The sequence below is a fragment of the Mustela nigripes genome, chromosome 5 (assembly GCF_022355385.1).
Source record: "Mustela nigripes isolate SB6536 chromosome 5, MUSNIG.SB6536, whole genome shotgun sequence".
NCBI lineage: Eukaryota > Metazoa > Chordata > Mammalia > Carnivora > Mustelidae > Mustela > Mustela nigripes.
In genome coordinates, this window is record NC_081561.1 from 13109278 (window position 1) to 13135118 (window position 25841).

At 48.9% G+C, this 25841-nt stretch overlaps 1 protein-coding gene across 3 annotated transcripts in view; it reads right to left on the reverse strand.

Annotated features, from left to right (window-relative positions):
* Nucleotides 1–7530: 7530 nt before the first annotated feature.
* GFOD1 (Gfo/Idh/MocA-like oxidoreductase domain containing 1) overlaps nucleotides 7531–25841 on the reverse strand; it is a 102677-nt gene continuing 84366 nt past the window's right edge. For all 3 annotated transcript variants that reach the window (XM_059399458.1, XM_059399460.1, XM_059399459.1), the window contains exon 2: nucleotides 7531–14213. In XM_059399458.1, the coding sequence (XP_059255441.1) occupies nucleotides 13294–14213 (920 nt within the window). In that variant the 3' untranslated portion in view covers nucleotides 7531–13293. The remainder of the gene's footprint in view (nucleotides 14214–25841) is intronic.

Sequence of the window (25841 nt, forward strand, 5' to 3'; positions counted from 1 at the left end):
GAAAGTTGATCGTATTTCTTTTCTTAGCTGCAAGTAAAGTCTCTTGAAACTTATTGTTGATTTTCAGCAAACAGCTCTAAAAAGGCTACATTACTAATGGTCTATTACCAGGCCTGGTGGCAAGCCAGCAACCCAGAGCAAGCAAAGCAGCATGCCAGGAGATCTGGGCTCCCTTTGACCTCCGTGGGGCTTGTCCAGACTCCTTGACTTCACCTTATAGGGTAATGGCCAGGACTTAAGTCACAGAATGAGGGCTGAGAACACGCTGCTGTCAGAGGAAAGGCAGCGGTGAAATGAAAACACAAAAGCTGTGGCAGCTCCATCGGTCTCTGAAAGTGACCACCAGTCTCTGCTGCTGCCCAGATTCTGCGTCTTCCAGATGAGCTGTGCCTGGGCTAGGCTAGTCCACCTTGGAAGGAATGGTGGTGAGTCCGTCATACTCCAGTAGAGGGGGCAATGGGGTAGCATTCTCCAATGCATGGTCCACGTAGGTGATGCAGGGGGAGAGGGCTACCTCATGATGTCAGAAAGACCTTAGGTGCTCGGAACCCACCTCCGAGAAAGAATTCTTGAGATGTCTTTAGTGCAAAAAGGTGATTTTATGAAAGCACAGGGACAGGACCCATGGGCAAAAAGAGCAGCATTAGGGTCATGAGGAGTGGCCCATTATATACTTTCAAGTTGGGAGGGGGTTCCGGAGACCGTGTGTCTCTAAGGAATTTTGGGAACAAGGTTTCCAGGATCTTTTTTTTCTTTTTTTAAAGATTTTATTTATTTATTTGACAGACAAAGAGGCAGGCAGAGAGAGAGGGGGAAGCAGGCTCCCTGCTGAGCTGGGAGCCCAATGTGGGACTCAATCCCAGGACTCTGGGATCATGACCTGAGCCGAAGGCAGAAGCTTTAAACCACTGAGCCACCCAGGCGCCCCGGTTTCCAGGATCTTGAGGGGGCTATCTGTTGTTGGGAAAAGGTCCTTTATTACCATCTAATAAACCATGAGACCCTTCCAATATATATTGGTGGGTCATCTACTTGAGGGATGATCGCCAACATGTATCTTGGGCGGTTAGAGATAGAGGAAGTTCCCAAAGGAATTTTATATATTATAGCAGACTTACAGGATCCTGGGGTGGGAGGGTCAGACTAAGATTGCCTTTTGCCCTTAGCAAAGTATTAACATTGAGGCAGCTGAGTCACTAGAGAAGGTCACTCTGCCTGTTTCAAGGACTTGTCAGTGGGCTGTAGGTAGTAAGGAAATTCAAATTTTCTTTTGTCTTTGTTTCCCACATCATGTGATGAGCCATTCCAGAGAAGTGGCTATTAATTACCAGGCAGGAAGGAGAAAATTGGAAAGCATCTCCAATGAATGTATACCTTCACAGCCATGCCTCACCAAACCAGAGATCCCTTCTGCGAAATGTTGAGGTATCCAGTGACAGGGTGTAACTTAACACTCTAGGGAGTGACAAGTCAGTGAGGAAGTTCTAATCACCAACACAGTCACCGCCTTGTGTGGGGCCTTACTGATTGGATTTGGACAAATCCACAGAGCCAAGCTACTCAAATGTGGGAGATATTGAGACTTCTAAACCTGAGATTTGGGGGCACCTGGGTGGGTCAGTCTGTTAAGCATCTGCCTTCAGCTCAGGTCATGATCCCAAGGTCCTGGGATCGAGTCCCACATTGGGCTCCCAGCTCAGCAGGGAGTCTGCTTCTCCGTCTGCCCCTACCCCTGCTCCTGCTCTCTCTCTCTCTGTCAAATAAATAAATAAATAATTTTTTAAAAATAATAAATAAACCTGAGATTTCAAGTGATTCCTTAGCAGAGAGAGATAAGAATTGGGGTACCATGGGGCGCTGGGTGGCTCGGTGGGTTAAAGCCTCTGCCTTCGGCTCAGGTCATGATCCCAGGGTCCTGGGATCGAGCCCCGCACCGGGCTCTCTGCTCAGCGAGGAGCCTGCTTCCCCCTCTTTCTGCCTGCCTCTCTGCCTACTTGTGATCTCTGTCTGTCAAATAAATAAATATAATCTTTAAAAAAAAAAGAATTGGGGGTACGAGTCAGTGCCAGGTCACTAAGGCCTTTCTGGCAAGGGTCTAAGTTGGCGCCCTGAATCAGTCTGTGGCCAAGGCAATACTTGCCCTTGACTTCTCCCTGTGGCACAGACCAGCTGAGGCTCTGGGGGAATCTGTCTGGCAAGGGTTGAAGGTCTCACGATGCTGTACTGTGGACCAGCTTTTGGGCCCTATGCTCTGAGCTGCTCCAGAGTCCGTGGATCAGTGGAAGTGCGTTAAACCACCTGGTGTGGAATTTCAGGGGATTTAACTTATCTGAGCACGTTGCTTGTGAAAAGGCTTTTTCCAAGCCCTTTAGCTGGGTCAAGGACACCCACAGGCCAGTTAAAGAAAGTACAAGGAGCCTTTAGCACAGACTTTTGGGGTTGTTTGTGACAACGATGGGGCTTGAATTGTTTCACAAGCTCTGGCCTAATTCCTGCAAAGCTTTCAACACTGAGGATGAAAGGCATTCCAGAGCTGAAAAGGATTCTGTCCTCTGGAGTGGGTAAGGCCAGCTCTGTGCTGACTTCTGACAGGCTTAGGAGAGAACCCTTTCATGACACTTAACATTCTGTGTTAACAAGCACCTCCAGAGAGGATCTCATCTTTTTCCATAAAGAAATTCAGATCCTCATTCTGCTTTTAGTTTCTCCAGAACGCAAGGACTCTGAATGGTGGCCAAGAGGTAAGTGAGAGCCGGTGTCCCCAAAATATCAGGCTGGCTGACCTGATCATGGATAGAAAGGAGGGAGCTGGTATTGTAGCTCTATTACCTGGGGAACTTAAATTTTTTTTTTTTAATTTTAGCAAAATAGCCAAAACATAAAATTTACCAATATATGCATGTTGAATGAAGTATATAGTTCAGTGGCACTTGGCGCGTTCATGCCACTGTACAACCATCACCACCGTCTGTCTCTGGTTTTAAATTTTTTTAATTAGAACTGTTTACAAAGCCATTCAAGAGAATGAGATCAGTCTTCTATGCTGAGGTGGAAAGATGTGAAAAATACTTTTAAGAGAAAGAGCCAGACGCGGAGCAGCGGGTATGGTATGTATAAGGCCGGTGGGTACGCTCAGATAACTTCAGGGAGATTGTGGGTGGGGGTTACCTCAGATCATAGTGATGGCCTGGTGGGCTTGGGCTTGGAAGCTGAGGAGAGGTGAGAGACTTGTGTTTGGGTTGGGGGGGAGGTTAAATGGCGGATTCCTAAGTGGTGGGTGTGGCCCAGGGGCCCCGGAAGGAAATGGGAGACAGGGTAAAATGGCCGACGTCCGAATCCTTAAAGACTTCAGGTCTGGGGGAGTTGCAAATAGGAAGAGCAACAAGAAAGGAGGGTGGGGTCCAAGATACACTTGGGGTCTGGTGCTCTTTTTACACAGCGGTTGGTCCTGAAAATTCTCCAGCGAATGCCAACAGTGGGATAGCTCCGAACAGCCCTAGAAGTGAATCAGCCAGACTTTTTAAGGTTCCTGTAAGAACTCCCCCTTCATTGCTTCTCGTCTGCTATCCTCCTCCTCATCCAAGCTGTTCTCAGAGCACAGATCAGGCCTGCCAGCCACAGAGGAACCATGTTTCAGATACCTCACGTAACAGTTCCTTGTCTCCAGGATCTTCTATATCTTAAGTGCATAGCTCTGGTCTTTCATCTCTTTTCCCCCATTGTCTGCTTCTACCCTGGGCATGAACAACCCACTTTGCTCTGGCCCTCCATTCCCCGGGCTGCCCCCCCACATCACTTCCAGCTCCTCCTCTTTTCTCTCTCCCCATCACTTCCCTCCCACTTGCTTCCAAAGTGATTCATGTAGTGAATCAGCCAGACTGATTCAGAGCTCTTCTCTCCAGGACAGCTCTCTCTTCCATTTCATGGCAGCAACCTGAATGTCCAGTCCAGACTCAGCCTGCCTATTGAAGGGTGCCTGACTGACCTCTCCAGGCTCTCCAGGCTCCCCTGTTCGCTCCCATGTCCCAAACAAGCAGCCTCAGAAGGCTTAAAGGGACAGTGGGGCTCTGGTCTTGCTCTCCCCCAGCCTCGTCGTCTCATTGGCTGTAATGCGTTCCTGGTCCTGGACTTTGAGGAGTCCGGAGTGATTTCTCATCCTGAAGGCAGCCTCCAACAGCCCTGGTCTGGCTTCCAATGTAGACCACTTCATGCTCTCTAGAAAGGCGTTGGCGACTTGGAGTTCAAGACTGAGGACTGCCTAGTGCCTTGTGGGCTGTGGACATGGTTTCTGCACCAGCTGCAGCCACACAAGGCCCTTTTAGGGTTCCTCCCTCCTGATGGCCAGGATGAAAGGGTCAAAGACCATTTTGGGGGACATGCCTACGTCTATGACCAGATTGCAATTCTGGGATCGAGCCCCATCAGTGTACTAACCATTGACCAAGAAAGGAATCAATCTAGAGCTGCCCAGGAAGGGGTCCTAAGAATTATTTAGGCTTTCATTTTTACGTGTGGCTAAAGAGAGAGGGTTTGTCTTGATACAAGGTGATCAGAGCCTGTGTACGAGCAGGAGAGGAAGCTGTTCCCATAATTTGAATGATGTTTTAGAGGAGACCCAACAACCAACTTGGATGGGGTGAGCCCCTTGTAGACCTGTGGTTGGCCCCCTTAAGCTATGCCACAAAGTTGTCAGAGTTCAAGTACTCGCTCAGAAATATAGCCAGCAGAGGGAGATGCTAAAATTGGAATCGGAGGAAGCCTGGACTTGGACTTGAATGAGCAAGGCAAAGGATTTTGAATATTGTGTATCAGCTTTTTTGTAGAGTTTTTGGCCTAAGGCGGCTGTAACGCTGTCTATCTGAATGTGAGTTGGCCCAAACTCTCTGAAGTGGAATCTTTTTCATCGTTGTCTTAGGCAGCCTTCTAGTGCCGGGTGGGGGTAGAGGTACTGCTGCCAAGTGCACATGCCTACTGCCTAGGAATATCCAAGCAAAGGAATCTTTTCTTTCTTTTCTTTTTTTTTTTTTTTTTTTAAGATTTTATTTATTTATTTGGCAGAGAGAAAGGGGGAAGCAGGCTCCCCACCAAACAGAGAGCCCGAAGTGGGGCTTGAGCCCAGGACCCCGGGATCATGACCTGAGCTGAAGGCAGAGGCTTAACCCACTGAGCTACCCAGGTGCCCCAAAGGGATCTTTTCTGCTTAGGCAAGATTAAGGTAGGTGTGGGTTAATAAAGGAGGAGCTTACTATGTGCAAGTGAGGCAAAATGATTTTTTTCCCAATTTCAATACAGAATTCTGCATCCTTTGGCTATAGGTGTTATTCATTGTCGTAACAGTTGTGGCAATCATTTTATTTTTTCAGACTGAACCACCCAGACTTGTCACAATGTGTGCTAAAAATGCACAAGATAAAAGCAGCAGGAGAGAAGAGAAACAGGAAGATGGTTGTATGCATCTATGTGTGGTGTGGTGGCGGTGGCAGGTGCGGGTAGAGGTGGGTGGGCACAGGTGGACACACAGGTTTCTCTTCCTCTGACCAGCAACCAATCAGAAGGATTTGCATTATGACTGCATCTGTTCTTTTATTTTTTTTTTTAAAGATTTTATTTATTTATTTGACAGACAGAGATCACAAGCAGGCAGAGAGAGAGGAGGAAGCAGGCTCCCTGCTGAGCAGAGAGCCCGATGCGGGGCTCGATCCCGGGACCCTGGGATCATGACCTGAGCCGAAGGCAGAGGTTTTAACCCACTGAGCCACCCAGGCGCCCCTGCATCTGTTCTTTTAAAGCACAATGGAGAGATGCTGAAAGCCGGGCTAATCACATCCTGTGATTTCCTAGGAAGTAGTGTAATCCCTGGTTTACAAAACAAGAAATGGGCTTGAGGGGTGCCTGGGTGGCTCAGTGGGTTGGGCCGCTGCCTTTGGCTCGGGTCATGGTCCCAGAGTCCTGGGATCGAGTCCCGCATTGGGCTCTCTGCTCAGCAGGGAGCCTGCTTCCCCCCCTCTCTCTGCCTGCCTCTCTGCCTACTTGTGATTTCTCTCTCTGTCAAATACATAAATAAAATCTTTAAAAAAAAAAAAAAAGAAATGGGCTTGAATGGAAAGATACAAAACCACGAGATTTCAAATCTGGGAAGGCACAAATGGCTCCTGAGTTGCAAACGTACACAAGTGCTAAGCCAAGTGCAGTCTCCCATCAGGGTCCATTGTCAGAGCACTCCGGCGCTCAGAGGACCAGATCCCATGGCAACCATGGATCCCTTCTATCTGGGCAGATGGCACTTGTAGCTTTGACAAAGCACTCACCCTTACTGCCTTCTTTGGAACAGCTCCTAGCTGGACTAGAGTGTCATAAAATGTGAGTGTTGCATGTGTGCTTGTAATAATCCATGTAGATTCAGGGCTTTGTTTTATCATCTGAATAGACAGACTGCATTCTGAAGTCACTAATGTCAGGACCTGGTCATGAAGGAGTGAATAACGAGGGTGTAGCTTTGTGCCATAATGTCTAATTCTTAACCGTTTCTAAGTGATGGGAAAGCATGGACCAGAAGAACTACCTAGGTGGAGAGAGATGGAAAGACAGCAGAGGATGGAAATACCAGCTCATCCATGAGGAATCTCACTTCATGCAAATTTGAAATCCGGCTGAGCTCGGTCCAAGACAATGGCCCTTTAAGGCTGCTGACAAGGAAGTTAGCAAAGATGCACTTGTCAACAATGAGATGAGCTTGTTAGAGTGACTTTCGGAGCTTGGTGGGAGGTATTAGGTTAAGGTATAAAAATAGCAAAGAATTCTAAGATTTGCTCCCCCATTCTCAAGTTTGTACTGTCATCTTGTCTGGACGAACATTTCACATACACATGAACACACACAGCCCCTCCCCATCTGCTGGCCTCTCCCCTCCATTTCCACTTTTCCAAAGTGAGGTTTTGAACCAGATTGTTCTAAAGAAGTCCGGTTCTTCTAAAGTTCGGTGAAGCTGCAGGACTGTGGATTCCCACTGTTCAGCTTCGTGGATGCTGACACGTGAAATGCCTCCCCCAACACACACACACACATACACACACACACCAGATGTCTCATCATTCCCAGACACATTCTTGCTTTGGATCCCACAGATTAGCCAGGTACCAAACCCATGAGCTACAGCCCCTGGGTCTAAGAAACAGGAGAACAGCTGGAATTGTCTCTTCTCTTCCATCTTTATTTGCTACTTTCACATCTTTATTTATCCCACCAAGACAAATTGGAGAGGGCAGCAAAAGGCCACGTGCAAGGTGGCACGGGTCAGCCGGCTGAATGAAGCCAACTAAGCACAGTCCCCTGAGCACCGCAGAGGTAACAGCAGGCATCTGCTCCTGGGTCTGGAGATCAGACTGTGTGGCCCAAGGGCCCAGTAGGGAAGGTCATGTCCCACAGTAGGTTTGGCCTTAGAAACACTAAAAACAGTTGCATTCATTGTCCTTTTTTTTCTTTCTTTCTTTTTTTTTTTTTGCTTGAATAATAATAAAAAAAGAAAACCAAAACCTTCTATAATTTATAAGCTATTTTTTTGCTATCTACATTATATATAAAATATAGACTCTTTACTTTATAACACACATCTTTTTCCTTTGATAAATAACTCTTTAAAATATCTAGTATACATGCCTTGACTTTTTATATATAAGTTTGGTTTTATACATGTACATACATATATATACTCATGTTTGTAAAACACAATAAATACATACTCAACAATGACAACCAAACAAATGTAATTTTGGTTAAAAAAAGAAGAAGAAAAAAAGAAGTAGAAGTACTGTAAAAGCACCAGGCAGCCAACAGAAAGCCACAATCGCTAGAAACTTCTCCCTCCCATGGGCAAGGCACAGGGCACAATACTACCTATGTATAGATATGTTTGGATGCCTGAAGGAGGGGGTGGAGCAAAGGAGCTGGTCAGGTCACTCGCTTTTGTTTTGTTGCTTAACCTGGGATTAGACTAGAATCACAAGTAAGTCATGACGCTTGTAAGGAGAAGTCATAGGGCTCATTCAACCACTTAGCCCTTGTGGCAGCTGCAGCGGACGGCAGAGATGGGGACAGAGGATGAGAGAGACAGCCGGACGCCAGGGTAACTCTGCAGGCCCGGCCCCCACCAGCCCAAGTGAGCTTTGGATGCTGCACTTTGCGTAGAGCTGTTGCAAAGGATGCGGTCTTGTCATTACTCACTGCTGGTTTAAACAAAAGAAAAAAGAATACAACAGATTTGAGGCTATTCAGTAATGCAACCCTTCAGTGGTGCAACAGAGCTAGTCACTTCGGTGGCCCTCTCAAGGGCTCCAGCAGATAGGGACTGGGACACGGGGAAGAGAAAGGCCAGTCGGCCACCGCCTTCCACAGCTAATGGATATGGTCACTCAGATACGACAGTGAAACAGCAGCACAGGAGGCATACGCTCCTCTTGTGGGAGGTTCTGGGAGGCTGACTCGGTCAGGGTTGTTCCCTGAGACTCAGAGGACTGCCGTTGGCCCGCTTCTCTGCCTAGGTTGGGGTAGGCCCGGTGGGTGTGCCGTCTACTGGTCAGGACAGATGCCACACTGCAGACACACACAGCTATCCTGTCATTGCCCTCCTCCCTGTCCCCAAAAGAAACCTAAAATGTGGGGCTCTGATAGATTCTTTTTAATGAGCTCCTCACTGTCATGCTCTGGAAACTTCGGGGCTTTGGTGGCCAAAGGAAGGAGGCAGCAGGTGAAGCACGTGTCCTCGACCACCAAGGGCTGGATCTGTATCTCGGAGAGGAGTGGGCAGGGCAGGGGGGCTACCTTAGCATTGCTGGCCTCAGGAAATCCCGAAGAGGGGACATCAAGACATCCTTGCCAAATAGAATATAAACTACAGATAACTGTTCACGTGACAGTCACAATGGGGAATTTAAAACAGCTAGTTTCTGAGTATATTCAAGACATAACTGAGTTGCTTAAAAAAAAAAAAAAAAAAAGGATTCAGCCACAGTAGCTCAGGGAATATGGTTTGCAGGTCTGAGTCCTAATCTCGACTCACAGGACCTCAGACGGGTTCCTGTACCTCTCCGCCTCCCTGTCCCCATCGGAGAGCTCTGAGGGTGCCGTGTGTGGTGGGGTGGGACTTCCAAGTGGGGCTTCGAGTCCTGGTTCTACCTCTAGGAAGCAGTGTGACCTCTGCCATCACTTAACCTCTAATAAAATAAAGGATGTGAAGACCCGGGGCTCTGCGGTCCCTTTGGATGTCACCAGGCCTGCTTCCTTCCCAGGATGTCCCCTTCCTGCCCAGCATGCTTAAATCTACCCCCCACTCCGAAGAAAAGCAATGCCATCGGAGACCAACTCTATGCCCCAGCTCAAACTCCACAGCTGGGCTAGGAGACAAGAGGAAGAGAGTGGAGAGTGTAGAGGTATGAATACAATGGGCAGATAAATCAGAGTCACAAACGAACTCTAGAAGCCCCACTCCCTGAGAAGACATTTTCCTATTATTAGACCACCCAGAGCAAAATCCAAGGCCACCTATAATAGCGGGCCAATGATCTCCTGAAAGGTCCCAACTCTGCGGTTTGCCGCTTCACCTCCAATCAGAATCAACTTAGGAAGTCGATTTTAAAAGAAGCAAAGTGCCAGTTCCATTTTCGAAGGGGAAGAAAAATCGACTGCTTCTATTTGCAGCTCTCTAAGGATCCTTCTGGCACAACGTCAAAGGTGGCATCCTGCTCCCCAGGGGGGATGTGGACCATTGTCGGTGGGGGGGAGCCCTGTGCAGGTCACCTTCAGCCTGAGTCACGGAGTCTCCTGGGAGGAGCCCCTCCTCCTGTTCAGCGAGGAGCGCTCGCTGCCTGGCGAGAACAGAAGTACCAACCTTTCTTCTCGGGAGGCAGCATGGTTTGGAGAAGAAAAGTTTTGGATCCAGGGGACTTCACTTCTGCTTAATGCTTGTGTGATTGTGGGCAAACTACCCTTCCCATAAGAGCCTCGATTTTCTCGTGCATATCGTGGGGAGAACACCCAATACCACAAGGGGTTTGGGGGGGGGATTCGATGAGATGATTTAGCTAAAATACCCTGCACACAGGGGATGATGGAGAAACGGTGCACAGAACGAGCTTGGGATGGCTCTCTGCTGATGCAGAAGGAGTCTGGGAGACGCTTGTCTTGGAGCAGAGTCAGCCAAGACTGTCCCTAGAGTTCAGATACAGCGGACACACAGGTGTTTGCCACCAGGCAGGGAGGGAGCATAGGTGGCACCTGGCACCGTCCCCTCCATTGAGAGAAGAAGTCACACAAAAGCAGACAGTGGTCATGGACTCAAGGACACTCAAGAGAATCCAAATTTTCCAAGCAAGCCCAGAGCATTCGAAACACTTGTGAATACCAGGTAAGGACCACTGACCCCCATCCTCTCTCAACCAGTAGCACAGGCAGCCAGTGGAGTCAGCCCATATTTCCAAGACCAGAGGCATCTCTGGTGGGATGAAGGGAACAAATCAAGCAACAGGGACTAAACGTGAAGACCCTAAAATGGTGCCTGCCTTACAAGGGATCTTTGAAACACCATCATCAGAGCAGAAAGGGGCTGGATTGCTGCTGGGGCCCCATGTTGTGTCACAGCCGCCTGATGGTACCCAGTCCCGAGAGTGCTAGGAGGGAGGCTTAGGCGAATGCCTGACTTCTCAGCTTCCCATTGTGGCTTCCAATCAAGGCTTTTGCAAGTGGTAATACAGGGGCGAAAAGGAGCACGAAAGAAGGATCATAAATTCATTTCCGAGAATTTTCTTATTTAAAAATGAACTACTTCGGTCTTTTCTTCCTCTCCTTCCTTCATCTACCTACGACATGCATTTCAGTAGATAAAATGTGAGTACTTACTAAAATATTTTTCATGCTTCTTTTAAAGAATATATATTTTCTTTCTATATACCCTGGCCCCAAATGAGAATTTTTTGTTTTAGACACTGAATATTTATCACAGAACTCAGAAGCCTTTGGGAAAACAAAACAAAACAACACACAAAAAAACTTCCCGAGTCTTTTGGTTAAGTACAGAAACATAAAATGGAAAACCTTGGAATAGCTCTACTTACATTAGAAACGACTTAGGAAAATGAGACCCATAGAGTCGTCTAGTTTCTTCTCCCTTCGTCCTTAATCACAGCCTTTCCAGCTAGATAGAAAAAAAAAAAAAATCCTTTCCACTCAGTGTCTATAAACGTAATTTATCCAGAGGGCGATTTAGGAGAACTTGAACTCCAACAGTCCACCACATGGCCTTCTGCTCAAACTCTGACTGGGACTCCTCTGTTCTCCTAAATCTCTAGCTTTGAACTGACAGCTGCAAAAGCTACAAAGTCGTGATGTCAGGGACCGCCATGTACCCCAGACAGTGTCAGCTGACTAACCCAGCCAGGTTGCAGTCAGCCCCGGAAGCAGGGTGACTCTTTCCAGGAAGGCAAGCCTTCCTCCTCCTGCTGGAAAATGACCAACACATGCCCTCAGGGGCAGCTGGGTGATACAGTGTATAGACCCTGGGAGGAGGGCAAAGAACTACTCTGTTCATTTTCAGATTCTGCCTCCTTGGAGCCTGGGGTGGGAGTGAAGGGTCCTCACGGCCCCTTAAATTCCTTTCCAGTTCTACCACCAGCCCGCTGAAGAGATGTCTACACCTCAGCTCTGTGCCAGAGACAACTGTTGGATTTCTGTGACCTGCAAACAAAAGCCACGTAGATTTGCAAGTAATGGTCTTGGCATCCAAGCCTGACAAGTGTCCAACGGGGGATGAAAAATTAAGATAAGATGAATCCCCCATTTCCAAATGCGGTGTTTCTTTCAAGAAAGGTCTACATTTTTAAGCACGGTTTGAGGGACACGTGGTGGTGGTGGTGGTGCATGTGTGCACGTGTGTGTGTGCGCATGTGCATGTCTGTGTAACTTCAGTTGTTCCCTTTGGAACACTCCAAGCCGTCTACCATTTCCAGTAAAAGCTCTGGAAGCAGAGAGTAGCAAGACGAGAGAGAAACAGAGACCAAGGAAAGGAAGAATACATTTTTTTTTCCAACATGAACTTTCACAGTCCTACCTGAAGATACACCCCTGAGGGCTCTAAAACCCCGTTTTAGAAACACTGAGCATTATGTGCCTGGTTGGTCTTTTTTTAATACCAATTCAAAAACTTGCATGTGTCAGCATCTTGAAAGCCAAGGTCAAAGCTAAGGCAAACAGCCTTGGCTTTCCCCACTCCCCCAACCCAGGGAAGAAGATTATTATCTGCATGGAACTGAAGTCTTCCCTTTTGAATCCACAAAGCTGGATGAACCCACTGCAACCCCGGAGGCCCCAGGATGGGAATCTGTGGTCAAACCCACTCCTGCCGTGCCTTTGACCCTGCCGGAGAGCCCGGTGGAAGGACATTTCAGTAGCATATCCCCTTACACTCAGTTCCACCGCAGCCAAAGTGGCGGTATAAGTGGCTCCTTGCAATTTTCTAATTGTTGACAAACCCACAGAGCTATTGTATTCTCTGCCTCCTCTGTCTCCAGGCCCTGAGTGCTCTGGTGCTCTCCTTCGGGCTCACTTGCTGTTCCTGGCCCTCCCTTACCCCATCTCAGGCCAGGCCAAGGGCAATGAACCAATGAGGAAGACACTCCCTTCTGCTTCCTATGAGCAACACCAATCAATCAAGATCGCTGTTGGCTTTGCTTCCAAGTGCTCTTTCCTCCAGACATTTTAAGTGGCTTCCTGGAATTTGAAGGTTCTCATTAGCCCGCTGCACCCCTACTTCTCCCCAGACTAACAGGCTTCTGCAGACAGATGGGGACTTGGGGGGTGGGGTGGGGTTGGAAGCCCGCTGGGGCTGACCTTGCCACTGGATGGCAGGAGCATGTGGCTGGCCAAGGAAGCCAAGGTGAAAGAGTGGATGAGCTGAGGAGGAAAGCACCCCCTCTCTGCTTCTCATAGTCAAGGGCAACGGAAGCTGCTAAGCCTCCTCCCCCTTTATGAAAGGCCCCGCAGGCATGATGTCAGGAATAGCAGCCCCCACACCCCACGCCCCGAATACTCCTGGCCGCTATTGGCTCAGCCCGCCAGCAGTCTTCTTCGGTACCCCTCACCCGGGCTGGGGGCTCACCCCCCTCAATGCCACTTACTCACACTGACCCCCGCCACCTTCCCGCCCTGCACTCCTCGAGGCCACCTCTGCCCGCGCCCCTCGCCTGCCTTCCCCCACTCCGGGCTCCACGCCCAAGACCTGCGTCCGCCTAAGTCCCCAGTCCTGGGCTAACAGTACAGGGACATCCGGCTGCGGCGCATGGCCTCGCTGATCAGGTAGGCGGGGCTCAGCTCGGGCTCCTCGGTCATGATGGCAATGTTCTGCCACTCGCCCGTCTGGCTGGACCGCTTGATGGTGTCCACCACGCACAGGGCGTACAGGCAGTCATCGAAGGTGGCGGCCATGGTGAGCGGCCGCCCGTCCCACGTGCGCCGGTCGTCCTGGTCCTGGAAGGCCTGGCGCACGGCCTGCATCATCTTGATGGTGCCGCGCAGGTAGGGCGCCGGGATGTCGCTGAAGGCCTTCTCGGGCAGCAGGGAGTTGCTGACGGGCGTGGCGTCCTGCAGCAGCAGCTCCTGCTCAGCCGCGCTGTTGCGCTGCCCGTACAGGTCCGTGCCCGCCGCCAGCAGGCGCCCGGCTGAGCCCACCACGGTCACGTCCTGCTTGAACTCGCCGGGCACGTTGAAGTTGAGGGTGACGGTGCAGCACACGCCACCCTCCAGCACCATCTGGAAGGTGCAGAAGTCGTCGCTGGTGATCTGGCGGATGCCCTTGATGTGGTCGGTCTGCTTCACGAAGGTCTTGAGCAGCCCGTGGACCTTGACGGCCTTCTGGCCGGTGAGGAAGGTGAGCAGGTCGATGATGTAGGTGCCCACCGAGTGCAGGCCGCCGCCGCCCATCAGGTCGTCGCAGCTCCAGTTGTACTTCTTGCCCAGCAGGCTGCCGCTGTGCACCTGCACCTCGCACACCAGCAGCTCGCCCACGTAGCCCTCCTCGATGAGCTGCTTCATGCGCACGAAGGCCGGCAGGAAGCGCAGCACGTTGCCCATGATGCTCATGAGCTTGGGGTAGTAGTGCGCGGCCGACATCATGCGGAAGGCGTCCAGCGGCGTGGCCGTGCGGTCGCAGATGACGTTCTTGCCGATGCCTGCGGGCGGGGGGAGAAGACAGGCCGTGAGCGTGCAGGTGCGCAGCGGGAGGGGGCGCGGGGTGCGCAGCGGGAGGGGGCGCGGGGTGCGCAGCAGGATGGGGCGTAGCATGCACAGCGGGAGGGGGCGCGGCGGACCACGGGCGCTAATCCTCGGGGTAGACCAGGCCCGATGCGAGGGTCCCCCTTACGACCCAGACTATCTTGTGGCACCGGTTACTTAGGCAAAAGTTACACCATCTATATTACATTTATAATACAACCTATACATAATTATCTTCATATTTCAGTGGAATGACTTTAGCATGAAACCACGGATCTAAATACTGACTCACTGTAATATATTTAAAGGGCCTGTATTTTGGAGAGGTTTTTAAATGTTTGGCAGTATATAACAGAAAACGCTTCGGTTCATGTTTCATGTCTATAAGTCTATAACATTTCATACACGAGTATATTTTACTTGTAAAATACTGATAATTTAAAATTTAAATATAAAATGTAAGTTCTATCGAGGTATACAATATCATCTTTTTTTTTTAAGATTTTATTTATTTATTTGACAGACAGAGATCACAAGTAGGCAGAGAGGCAGGCAGAGGAGGAAGCAGACTCCCCGCTGTGCAGAAAGCCCGATGTGGGGCTCGATCTCAAGATCCTGGGACCATGACCGGAGCTGAAGGCAGAGACTTTAACCCACTGAGCCACCTGGGCACCCCCACAAATCATCCTTTTACATATAAAATGTTTTGTTAAAAATTATCTTCCATATGAGATGTTTTATAGCTTCATTTTATATGTAAAACATAACGTATTAAAAATGTACTATTAGAAATGTCATATATAGGGAAGAGAAGAGTGTCTCTGTCTGGATAGAACCAGAATAGGCAAGTGTAAGTCATAGCCAAGGCCAGTCTGGTTAAATACGAGGAAGAATTTCTTAATGATATCCTCCGAGGTCTGAGCTTTTAGCTCTCTCCCCTACAACCACAAACAAAGGATTATATTTTAAGTATTATCCTGCTTGTTTATTTTGCATTATGGATTAGGGCTGGCAGTGGTCGGAGATACTTCTGTTTACTGTTTTCACACTCTTAGGGAAGAGTGGGTATCCCCTGTTTCTGAGGGGTGGGCAGCGGCTGGTTCCTCCAAGACCTCCATCTGGCTCATGGTGGGGTTTGGTGCTTTTGCCCAATGCAGCTGAAGCCAAATAACAATTAGGCTTATGTGATGACTGTACTGGGTGCATAAATTACAGGTAGATTCAAGCCCTTTGGGAGACTAAGTGATTCTGGGCCTGAAGAAAACAAAGGATCAAAGGAAAGAAGAGTGACAGGCAATGAGAGAGGGATTTATTCTGTAGAAGCCAAGAGTGAGGGAAGAAAAACAACTCAGCCAAACCTGTAGAGACAGCCAAGTGGAACTTAATAATAATGATAATATTAATAATAATAGAATTACACCGACTTTGTTAGTAAGTCAGATTACACAGATTTTGTTAGTAAGTCAGATTAATGGTTGCTAGGTGGAAATACTTGGAGAGCTTCTGAGTCAGGCCACGTGTCCCTGCCTGTGGCTGGTCTCTCTTGTCGAGTCACGTTTAGCACTTGGACCCTCTACTGGGGACCTGTCCACTCCGGCCACTGATGGGGGAGATACCCAGGGAGACAGAGCAATGAGACACGCACTCCTATCCCAGTTGTCCTGACTATGGGCATTCAACTTGAGACAACCCAGGAAATCTCACAACAAGCTAAGCTGACATCAGGTTCTGTGGGGGTCCTGCAACTGTGGGAACTGTGGGTGTCTGTCCAGGGGAAGTGCGTGGACAAGGCCACGGTCTGCCCCCGTGGTGGAAGAACTAGCCAAACAATAGACGTGGCCAGAACAGATTGTAGAAAATAAATACGATTGATGGTTGTCAATTTCCACACACACATTTAATTCCGGCCCTGAATGAAAGGCCCGGAAGCCACACGATGACCACATCTCCTTGCCTTTTCCACGTTGGCAGAGCTGGCTGGTTTTTCTGGTGACCATGAACGATCAGTAAGAAGCTCCTTTAACTCTTAGCAACAAGCTGAGGACTAAGGCTCTGGGAGAGGGACGAGGAAGCTTTGGTTTATGTTACCAAATGTGCCACGAGCTTGCGAAACACAGTGTTCTGATAACACGATCCCGAAGGCATTAGGCTCATGTAACAGCAGCTCACACTGGCAGGAGCAAATTTACATGTAAACGGATTGGTAGGTCATTGCAGGGACAGGTGACTAATGCTGCCAAAGTATGCCTCGCACCTGCTGGGTATGGCCTGTGGCCTCTCCTATACCCTACCTCAAGGTACCCCCAAACCAGGACCCTGCCTGTCATCTTCTTAGTACACTCTGTCATCTTAGTGGCACATGAGTAAAAGTTTCTTATTTTTCTATTATACTCCCAATTTTTTATTTTATTTTTTTATTTGAGAGAGAGAGAGAGAGCAAAAGCGTGGGTGGCAGGGGTCGGGGGAAGGACAAGCACATTCCCCGCTGAGCAGGGAGCCTGACACAGGGCTCGATCCCAGGACCCTGAGATCAGACCTGAGCCTGAAGTGTGAGACTTAGCTGACTGAGCCACCCATGTGCCTTTTTTCTATCATTAAAAAAACCCCATAAAATAGCCAAAGAAAAAATAGGGGAAATTAATTGACTTCCCATCCACACACCCAAAGCCATCAATCACTAAATGGGTAATTTCTTGCAGCAGCATAGATGAAACAATTCTGTGGAAAACTCCTTCTCCAGAAAATACACTACGAACAGACACAAAAACGCCTCTCCCCTTCTGAAACTCACGCATGGCTCCGCCGACGTCCTGAGATAAAGTCTATCTTCCGTTAGGCTATTTAAATATGTTGTGGCTTCACGCTACACGATGAAGTCCTCAAAGACAAAGCCTGGCTCTCATTTCTTAAGCCTCCGCTGTGCCCACGGTACCCAGTGGACGTCGTGGCTTCGCCCCACCTCACAGCCCACAGTCTTTAGCAATAGCCACACTTCCCAGAGGGGTGTCAGCAACGTCTCGACTTGCCATACCTACAAAGCACAAAGGAGACCTCTAGGAATCTACCAGAAAGAAAGAAGCTAAAATGTAAGCACGGCTTGCTGCCCGAAGAGGCTTCTCACTGAATTATTTATTAAAGCAAAAAGCTTGGAACAATGCAAATGCCCAATGACAGAAGAATGGTAAGGAAGCCGCATAATGGGATAATTGTGGAGCCACTGAACGTGATGCTAATGGAGACTTTCTGATGGTAGGCGAGAGGATTATGATGTCATGTTCCGTGAAAAGGAGCTCTATTCATAGACATACTATGATCTGTACTGTCTCTTAAACATACAAAAGAAGAGAAAATCTGGAAGGGAACACCTCAAAATGTTTACAATTGTTAATTCATTCGTAGGATTATGATTGATTTGTGTTTTCTTCACTAGGCTTTTCTGTATTTTCTAAGTTTCTCCTTTTACGGTCAGAAAAAATGTTCGCTTTTCTTTTTTCTTTTAGAGACTGTATTTATTTATTCGAGAGGGAGAGAGAGCATGCATGAGTTGGAGGGAGGGGCCGAGGGCCAGGGACAAGCAGACACTGCACCAAGCGGGGAGCCTGAAGGGGGGCTCGATCCCAGGACCCCAAGTTCATGATTCCAGTTGAAGTCAGATGCTCAACTGACAGAGCCACCCCAGGTGCACCGTAGCTTTCCTGTCTTAAACCTGAAGGAGACATGAAGACCTTTGAAGGATGGTGCCGACGTGATGGCTGAGGGCCCTCCAAGGTCTAGAGTGGCAGGCAGGTGCGAGAGCCAGCGGACCTGTCCCAGCACCCCCTGCCCCAGTAGGCTGGTGAGAGCTCCGCTGACCCTCAGTTGTGAATGCTTCGGAGGCTCAGGCTACATTGCTATGTCTTCTGGTTCCAATTCCTCAGGACTTCAAAGCTATGGACTCTCTTCAGAAGATGCAATTCAAACATACACACAAAACGATACCCATACCCCAAGCCCGGGTTCAGTTCCCTCAGGTTCCAAGGAGCAGGCCTCTCCATCATAAACTGTACAGTAACTTCTTTTTAAAGTATGTATGTATGTATTTTTATTTTTTAAGTAGGCTCTGTGCCCAACATGGGGCTCGAACCCACAACCTCCAGATCAAGAGTCCCATGTTCTACCAAGTGAGTCAGGCGCCCCATACAGTAATTTCTTGAAGGCTTTATGACAAACTGTTAAAAGTGAGATAACACTTCCAGTCTTAAAAGAAACCCAAAATGCAGAGCTAACAGACCCTTCACTGATTTGTGGAGCAAATTCCTTTTCTCTCTGTTCTGGACACTCTTACCTTAACCCTTCCCCTTGGTGGGGCTTCTACTAAGCACCCTCTGGAGCTCCCCAACATCCTCAGGTCCTCTTTCCCAGCTTCTCCCCACCAAAATGCCCAGAACCTGAAGCTCCAAAGTCCTTAACAAGACAAGAACAAAGGGCTTCGGCTAAAGAAATAGAATTCTTTTATTTTTTTTTTATTGTTTGCTTATTTGTTTTTTCTGATTTTTGTTTTATTTCAGTTTTACTGAGGTATAATTGGCATATTGTAAGATCTTTATTTTTAAAAAGGATTTTACTTATTTATTTTATGAAGGCAGGGGCCCGAGGGAGAGAGAGAATCTCAAGCAGACTCCCTACTGAGCACAGAGCCTGACCTGGGGCTCGATCCCACAACCCTGAGATCATGACCTGAGCTGAAACCAAAAGTTGGGCACTTAACCCACTGAGCCATGCAGGTGCCACTGAAGTTGAAAGATACTTAAGGTGTACACTGTGGCTATCTGATGTAGTTATGCATTGTGAAGTTATTTCCACCCTCTGTTTAATTAACCTCTCTTACTTTTTTTGTGTGTCAGAGAACGTTTAGGTTCTACCCTTTTAGCAGATTTCAATTACATGATACAATGTTATCAGCTGTAAACACCGTGTTTATATATGATCCACAGACCTTATTCATCTTATAGTGGAAAGTCTGTGCTTAAAGGAATTCAGTTCAGGTTGTAGACTTCTAGTCATCACAGTATGAGAGAGAGAGAGAAAGAGTGTGTGTGTGTGTGTGTGTGTGTGAGTACATGAGTGTGGCACAGAGCATTCCCTCACCTAACACCACAAGCAGTGTAAAGGGAACTTAGATCGTCTGGGTATAGGGTTCACACACCCAACAATCCCGGGTGCGTTAGGTGCCACGGAACATAGGCTGGGATTTCTTCCAAAGAAAGCAGTTCAGTACCTGCTTTCCAAATTGCCTCTGCCAGCCTGGGCTTCAGTCGGGCTGTCCAGAAAATACCAGGCTCTTCGGTGTCTTTGTGATTTTCAGGTGTCTTAGCACAGTGCTTTTCTTGCTACCCCCTGGGAAAGGGCTAGAATAGGCTCTTTAGAGAACAGCCTTTCTCTGTCTTGTGCTGAAAAGAAATTAACAAGTGGGGACCAAATCCTGCACTCCTCCCCTACGGAAGGTAAATAGATACCTCGGGGCGACAAGAGCTGAAAGCCTCTGTTTCTCAGGGAGAGAACCCTAGGAGAGCCCTGCCTGCCCCCAAACAGCCATGACCGATTGCTAATGGGAAACCACGAGGGGAGAGCAGGACCCTGATCTCCGCTCTGCAGACCCTGAGAGGAGACAGTGTGTGTTCTCACTCCTGGGAGGACTTTACCCAAAGACCAAACATGCTCCCTTAGGAGTTGATACTCTCTTGCGGCAAGCGGTGGTGTCCTCCTTCTAAGGCAAAAGATCCACAGCTCTGGCGCCCCCAACCCTCTTAAGAAAACCCTTCCTTGGGGGGATCAAGATAATTGAGGACTTGAAACAGACAGCTTCAATTTCACTCTTAATACACGGACCGTGGAGAATGAAAAGCAGAAAAGAATGCTACGTGGCTGGGGAAGAAAGAGTGTTGTATGTTTTGCCAAGCCCCAAAATGCTTCCCAAGCTCCAGAGGGTTTCGGTTCGACCCAACGGTGTTCACGATGGTGCAGGGGAAAAGCGGGATCTTGCCGGGCATTTGGGGCTGCAGTGGAAGCGGTCACCCTGGCGCTGCTCCCCACCCCCCCTGCCCCGGGAAGTGATCTGAGCCATTACAGCATCACCCCGTGCTTAGCTCTCTCCCCCGAGGGATCTGCCCCTGCACCCAGAAATGGATGCCTTGGAATCCTGCCACATCCGTCAAGGCAGAGAGCACTGTGACTCTGGGTGGGTGGCAGAGAACACATCGGGGCTGGCCTGGCATGTGAGAAAGTCTTCACAGCCCGCCTCCACGACAGACCACCTCTCTTTTTGCATGAAGACAAAAGGTCAAAGCTGGTCTTTTGGGGATTGGGAGGAGCCTAATACGCCCCCCCGCCCCCAGAATGTACCACTTTGGCATGTGGATTATTTCAAGACTGAAGACAATCAGACTCAAGAAGAGATTTTACCTCCCCCTTAACTGCCTGAAAGAATTTAGCTAGAGGGGCTGTACCAGGAAGAGAGAGCTATTGCCAGAGATAACTTTTTATAGCAGAAAGACTTATCTGCGTGGCCCTGGCAAACACTGCTTTATCAAACATTTGTCCTCTTTCATCTTCCCGTGAAATAGCTTCGTCCTCCCCCTCGAAGCCCCAGACCCTGTGCCCTCTCCTTAGCTCGGTTATGATCTATAACCCTCAACGACCTGTGTGCCAGGGGGTCTCATGTTTCTATAGGGGCTCCCGTATGCAAGAAATCTGCTTTTCTCCTGTTACTCTGTCTTACGTCCATTTAATTTTTAGCGCCAACGAAGAAACTTAGAAGGGAAGAGGGGAGAATGTTGCCTGCCCCTTACAGCACCTTTGGGCTGGAACAAACTTCATTTTTCAATTGAGAACCCCTAGTCAGCAAATCAAGTGAGAGCTGCCTTGTCTCTAAAATGGTGGGACTAAGACCTTCTCACCCCTATCACGGAGCTGATGCAGGGGAGAAAATGAGATCAATGGGAAAATTCTGGAGGGTGAAAGCGCCCCGTGCAAGGCTGCTCTTTGTCAGAAGCTTTTAAAATGAAAGAATTCCAGAAGGAGCTTTACTGCCCTCCCGAGAGCTCTCATGGGGAAATGGGAAATTGGCTCCCTCCACAGCCTACAGACTCTGTTCTCTGTAATGAGGGGTCAGTGCTGCCCATAGTTTCCCACTGGCAGACCCTAAGTCACCTTCAGGTCCCTGCGCCTCCCATCCCCTAAGCTCAAGGTCTCCTAGCTAGGGCTGGGTACGCGCCCGAATCTCTTTCCAGAGACCAGAGCTTTTGCAAAGGGCTGATACTCCCTCCAGATGATCCCCGAAGGAACAGGGACAAAGGACTTCCCGCTGACACCTTGAGGGAAAGAGCTGTGCTGTCTGCTGTCCCAAAGAACAGCTGCCCTTTCCTGCCCTTGATCAAGTAGGTTATCCCCTGGACACCTGGGGTACAGCTGCCACCTGGCCACCCAGAGACCAGAGCCATCCCCCAGCATAATCAGCTGAAACTTCAAAGCCCGCCTCCCTGCCAGCACATTGCCAATTACACACTCCTTTATCTAATCGATGGTGGAAATCTATGAGGCCAATGTTACTTTCCCACCAGTTCCTCCCAATTATTCCACTTGTGTTGACAGCTCCTTATCTTCTGAAAGCCCACATGGCTGCTGGTCCTACCGGCGGGCTCCCAGCTGTTCTGGCAGATTGGCAGAATTCCCACAAGAAGTCCCATCAGATATAGCTTCCTAGTTTTTCCTGTCATTCACAGAAGGTAGAGAAGATTTCTCTGCCATTCAGGCAGGGAACTCATTATTTTCATATATACTCCACTGTGTCAACATTTCTGTGCTAGGCACTGGGACTGAAAAATGGGTAAGATACACCAATAGAGCTCTCAGTCTAGTAAAAAAGACCAACCAGAAATGAGGGATTACAGTATATTATAGATTACAGGATCTAACAGAGGGATAAGCAGTGAGAGCAGGAAGAAGGGCTGCCCGACTGATCTGGGAGTGGTAGAAAGCACTGCTAGAGAGGTGACATTTGAGCAAGGTTCTGAGGTATGTGTAAGAGTTTACCTGAGGGACACCCGGGTGATTCGATCAGTTAAGCCCCTGACATTAGATTTCAGCTCAAGCTATGATCATGGGGTCGTAAAATCAAGCCCCGTGTCAGGCTCCCTGCTCAGTACTGAATTTGCTTCTCTCTCTGTCCTTCAGAGTCCCCCTCCCCCAACTTGCACACATACACTTTCTCAAATAAATTTTTTAAAAAAAGAGTTTACCAAATGAATATTCAGAAGCTTCGGGTCGCATTTAGAAAGTGGTTGAAAACAAGAGTGTTGAACCTAGGATCTGAGAAACCATTAAATTTGGAAATTGTGTGTGTGTACCCTGATGTTTAATTTTCTGAGAGATTCATTAGGCTCAGTCATGATCTCAGGGTCCTGGGATCGAGCCCTGCATGGGGCTCTCTGCTCCGCAGGGAGCCTGCTTCCCTTCCTCTCCCTCTGCCTGCCTCTCTGCCTACTTGTGATCTCTGTCTGTAAAATAAATAAATAAAATCTTAAAAAAAAAAAAAAAAAGATGTTATGATCAACAGGAGATCCAGCAGAAATGCAGCAGAGGGAAAGCAAAAAGGAAGGCAGAGTACAGACAAATGTCGGGTTTTAGCGGAACTAAGTACCCGAGCACACTGGGCCACCCGTAACCATTCCTTCCCCTCTCCCGTGGGTTTCACTCACTCCCTGCAACCTGCCTAATTTAGTCCAGCCCTGTCTCAGCTCCTGCTCATCCTTCCCTTTATTCCCTAGGGATTGGCACGGTCTCCCTCTCCAACCTCCTGCCCATCCCCCATACACATGTGCTTTTTTAAAGCTGAGAATGTTTCTTTCAGCACCAGCAGGGATGACCTGTCTAAACCCCACTCTGTGCCCTCTGGCCCTTCTTCCATATAAATTGGGAGGAGAGCCCCTTTGGAGAAACCTCTCATCGTCAATCCTCATGAGGATTGGGAAGCAATTTCCCAACTCAAACTACTGATCTGATCTGTTTATAATAACAATGACATACTTTAAATCTCTCTCTTTTTTTTTTTTTGGTTTGAGAGAGAGAAAGAGAAAGAGAGAAAGCATGAGTGGAGGGAGGGGTTGAGGGAGAGAATCTCAGGCAGACTCCCCACTGAGTGCAGAGCTGGACCCAGGGCTCGATCTCACAACCCTGAGATCATGACCTGAGCAGAAACCAAGGGTCGCTTAACTGACTGAGCCACCAGGTGCCTCAAAGACATACTTTCAAATACTAACCACAATAAGCTACTGAGTACTTATGTCAGAAGAGGCTAAGCATTTTCCACATCCTTCCATTTTTGTAGGGTACCCAACCTCAGGAGGCAGGTACTAATATCGTCCCCATCTTGCAGATGTGGAAACTGAGCCTTGAAGAGGGGTAACAACTTGCCCACATTTCTGCAAGTCAGTGACCGGGAGAGCTGGGATTTGAACTCCGATTGCTGGGCCTCAGAGAAAACCTGGCCTTTCCTTTTACACTCTTACTGCCTTCTGAACACTCCTGTCCTAAGTCTGACTCGGTGGTTCTCCTCTCTGAACTGTATGCCATACCCAGAGGTGACATCCACCTCCCCAACGCGTTCTCCCAATGCCACCAGGCAACAAGCGCCTGTAACACACAGTACCTGAAGGAGGGCTCCAGGGAGAACCGTGCAAACACCAGGGCGCTGGGGGGAGGGTGCCCACTGGCCTCCTGGATGACAGCCAAAAGCCCCAGAGCACCACAATTAAGTTTCCATTCTAATTCCAAACCTGACATGGAAATGCGTCAAGGGAGACTCTCCTTCGGTTCCCATCCCCACCCCTCCACCGCTGTCAAGGCCCCTAATACCACTGGTGGGCTCTGAAAGAGATGAATGGACCAGAGAAAGGAAATCAGCACAGCTAATACGGATGAGACTTGAGATCTAACTGTCCAAGTGCATTTCTATATCCAACTGGCCCCTCAAGGCCAGCTTCTATCATACCAGTGCTTTCTATGGGTCCCTCCCGCCCAACCACCGCCACTCAGGACTGTTGTCTAAAGCCTCCTTTTGCAATGAAATCTCAACCAGGAGTTGGATTCTCTCAGACTGTTCCATGTGGACTCCGTCATCTAGTCAATGAGCCCATAACAGCGGGGACATCCAGAGCAGGGACTGTGCTCCCGAAACACGTTTCATTTATTGGTCAATCCTACACATCTGCGTCCCTCTCAGCCTGTACGTGTTGAGAGTGAACATGGTGTTGGGAAGTCACTCGCCAGCCCCTTCCAGCCCGGGCATTCCCCAGGAGAGAAAAGCTGCCATTCTTAACCCAGCGAGACAGCAGTGAGGGGGGCAGAAGTCAGACACCCTCTAGGCTGGTGGCAGGCCTCCTGGGAGGTGGGCCTGAGGTGGCCCTTACCTGCCTGTGGGTGACACACACAGACCCCCCCATGGGAGTTCAGAGGCCTGGGGCTGTGGTAGTGGCTGCAATGGTCAGAGACCTGAGGACAGAGGAAAACAGCCAGGCTGTGGGGTCACCAGTGGAGGCCTACTGTGCTGGTCCCAAGAAGCCTAAGGACACCCATTACCTCTCAGTGCGCATGGTTCTGGGGAGCTGCCCGGAACTGCCCCTCTGAAGCCTGCACCACTCTTCCACACCCGAACAAGCCAGAATTCATAGGATACCACCTGATGCAGGGGCACAGCCACGTCCTGCAGGGGATGAGGACACGGGGCAGAATGCTGAGCTGGGTCACCAGAGTCATCACGAAGAGACTGAGCTACTCAAACTGTAAGTGATTGGGCTTGGTGAGTCGACTGGATTGCACTATAATTCCATTCCTTACCCACGCATCAAGCAGGATGGTGGAGGACCTAGAAGGATATCAAAGTAAGTGTGAATTTTCATCACATATCCCAAAGCAGGGGGAAGGCCCACATTATCTCCCAAAGCCCCTCTACAGTCCTCTCCAAGACCTCAGTACCAAATTATTGATTTCTGAGTCAATGCTTTCCAGAGGAATATAGACTATCCTCACTGTGCATATAGACTGTCCTCACTGTGCATACAGAATGCAAGACAAGAGACGAGGGGCACCTGGGTGGCTCAGTCAGCTAAGTGTCTGTCTTCAGCTCTGGTCACGAACCCAGGGTCCTGGGATAAAGCCCCATGATGGTCTGGCTCCCTAGTCGGGAGGGAGCCTGACCTTTTCTCTCTCTCTACAGCTCCCCTTGCTTATGCTCTCTCTTTCTGTGTGTCAAATAAATACAATATTAAAAAAAAAAAAAAAAAACCAAAAAAACCTTGTAGGGCAACTACTCAAACAAACCAAAAAGGAGGGAACTCTCCATTGAAGACAAAATCTCCAGTGAAGGCATCATAGTCAGAGACCTCAGCCAGTGATGTGTGTGTGTGTTTGTGTTTTGAATTAGGGTATTTCACACAGCTCAAGTTTTTGGCCTCTCTTAAACAACAGAAAGATCCAGAAACATTGGGTTTCTTTCCCCAAGAGCCTACTGCATGACAACAACCAGCTGGAGAGAAATAGTGCCTTCCAAA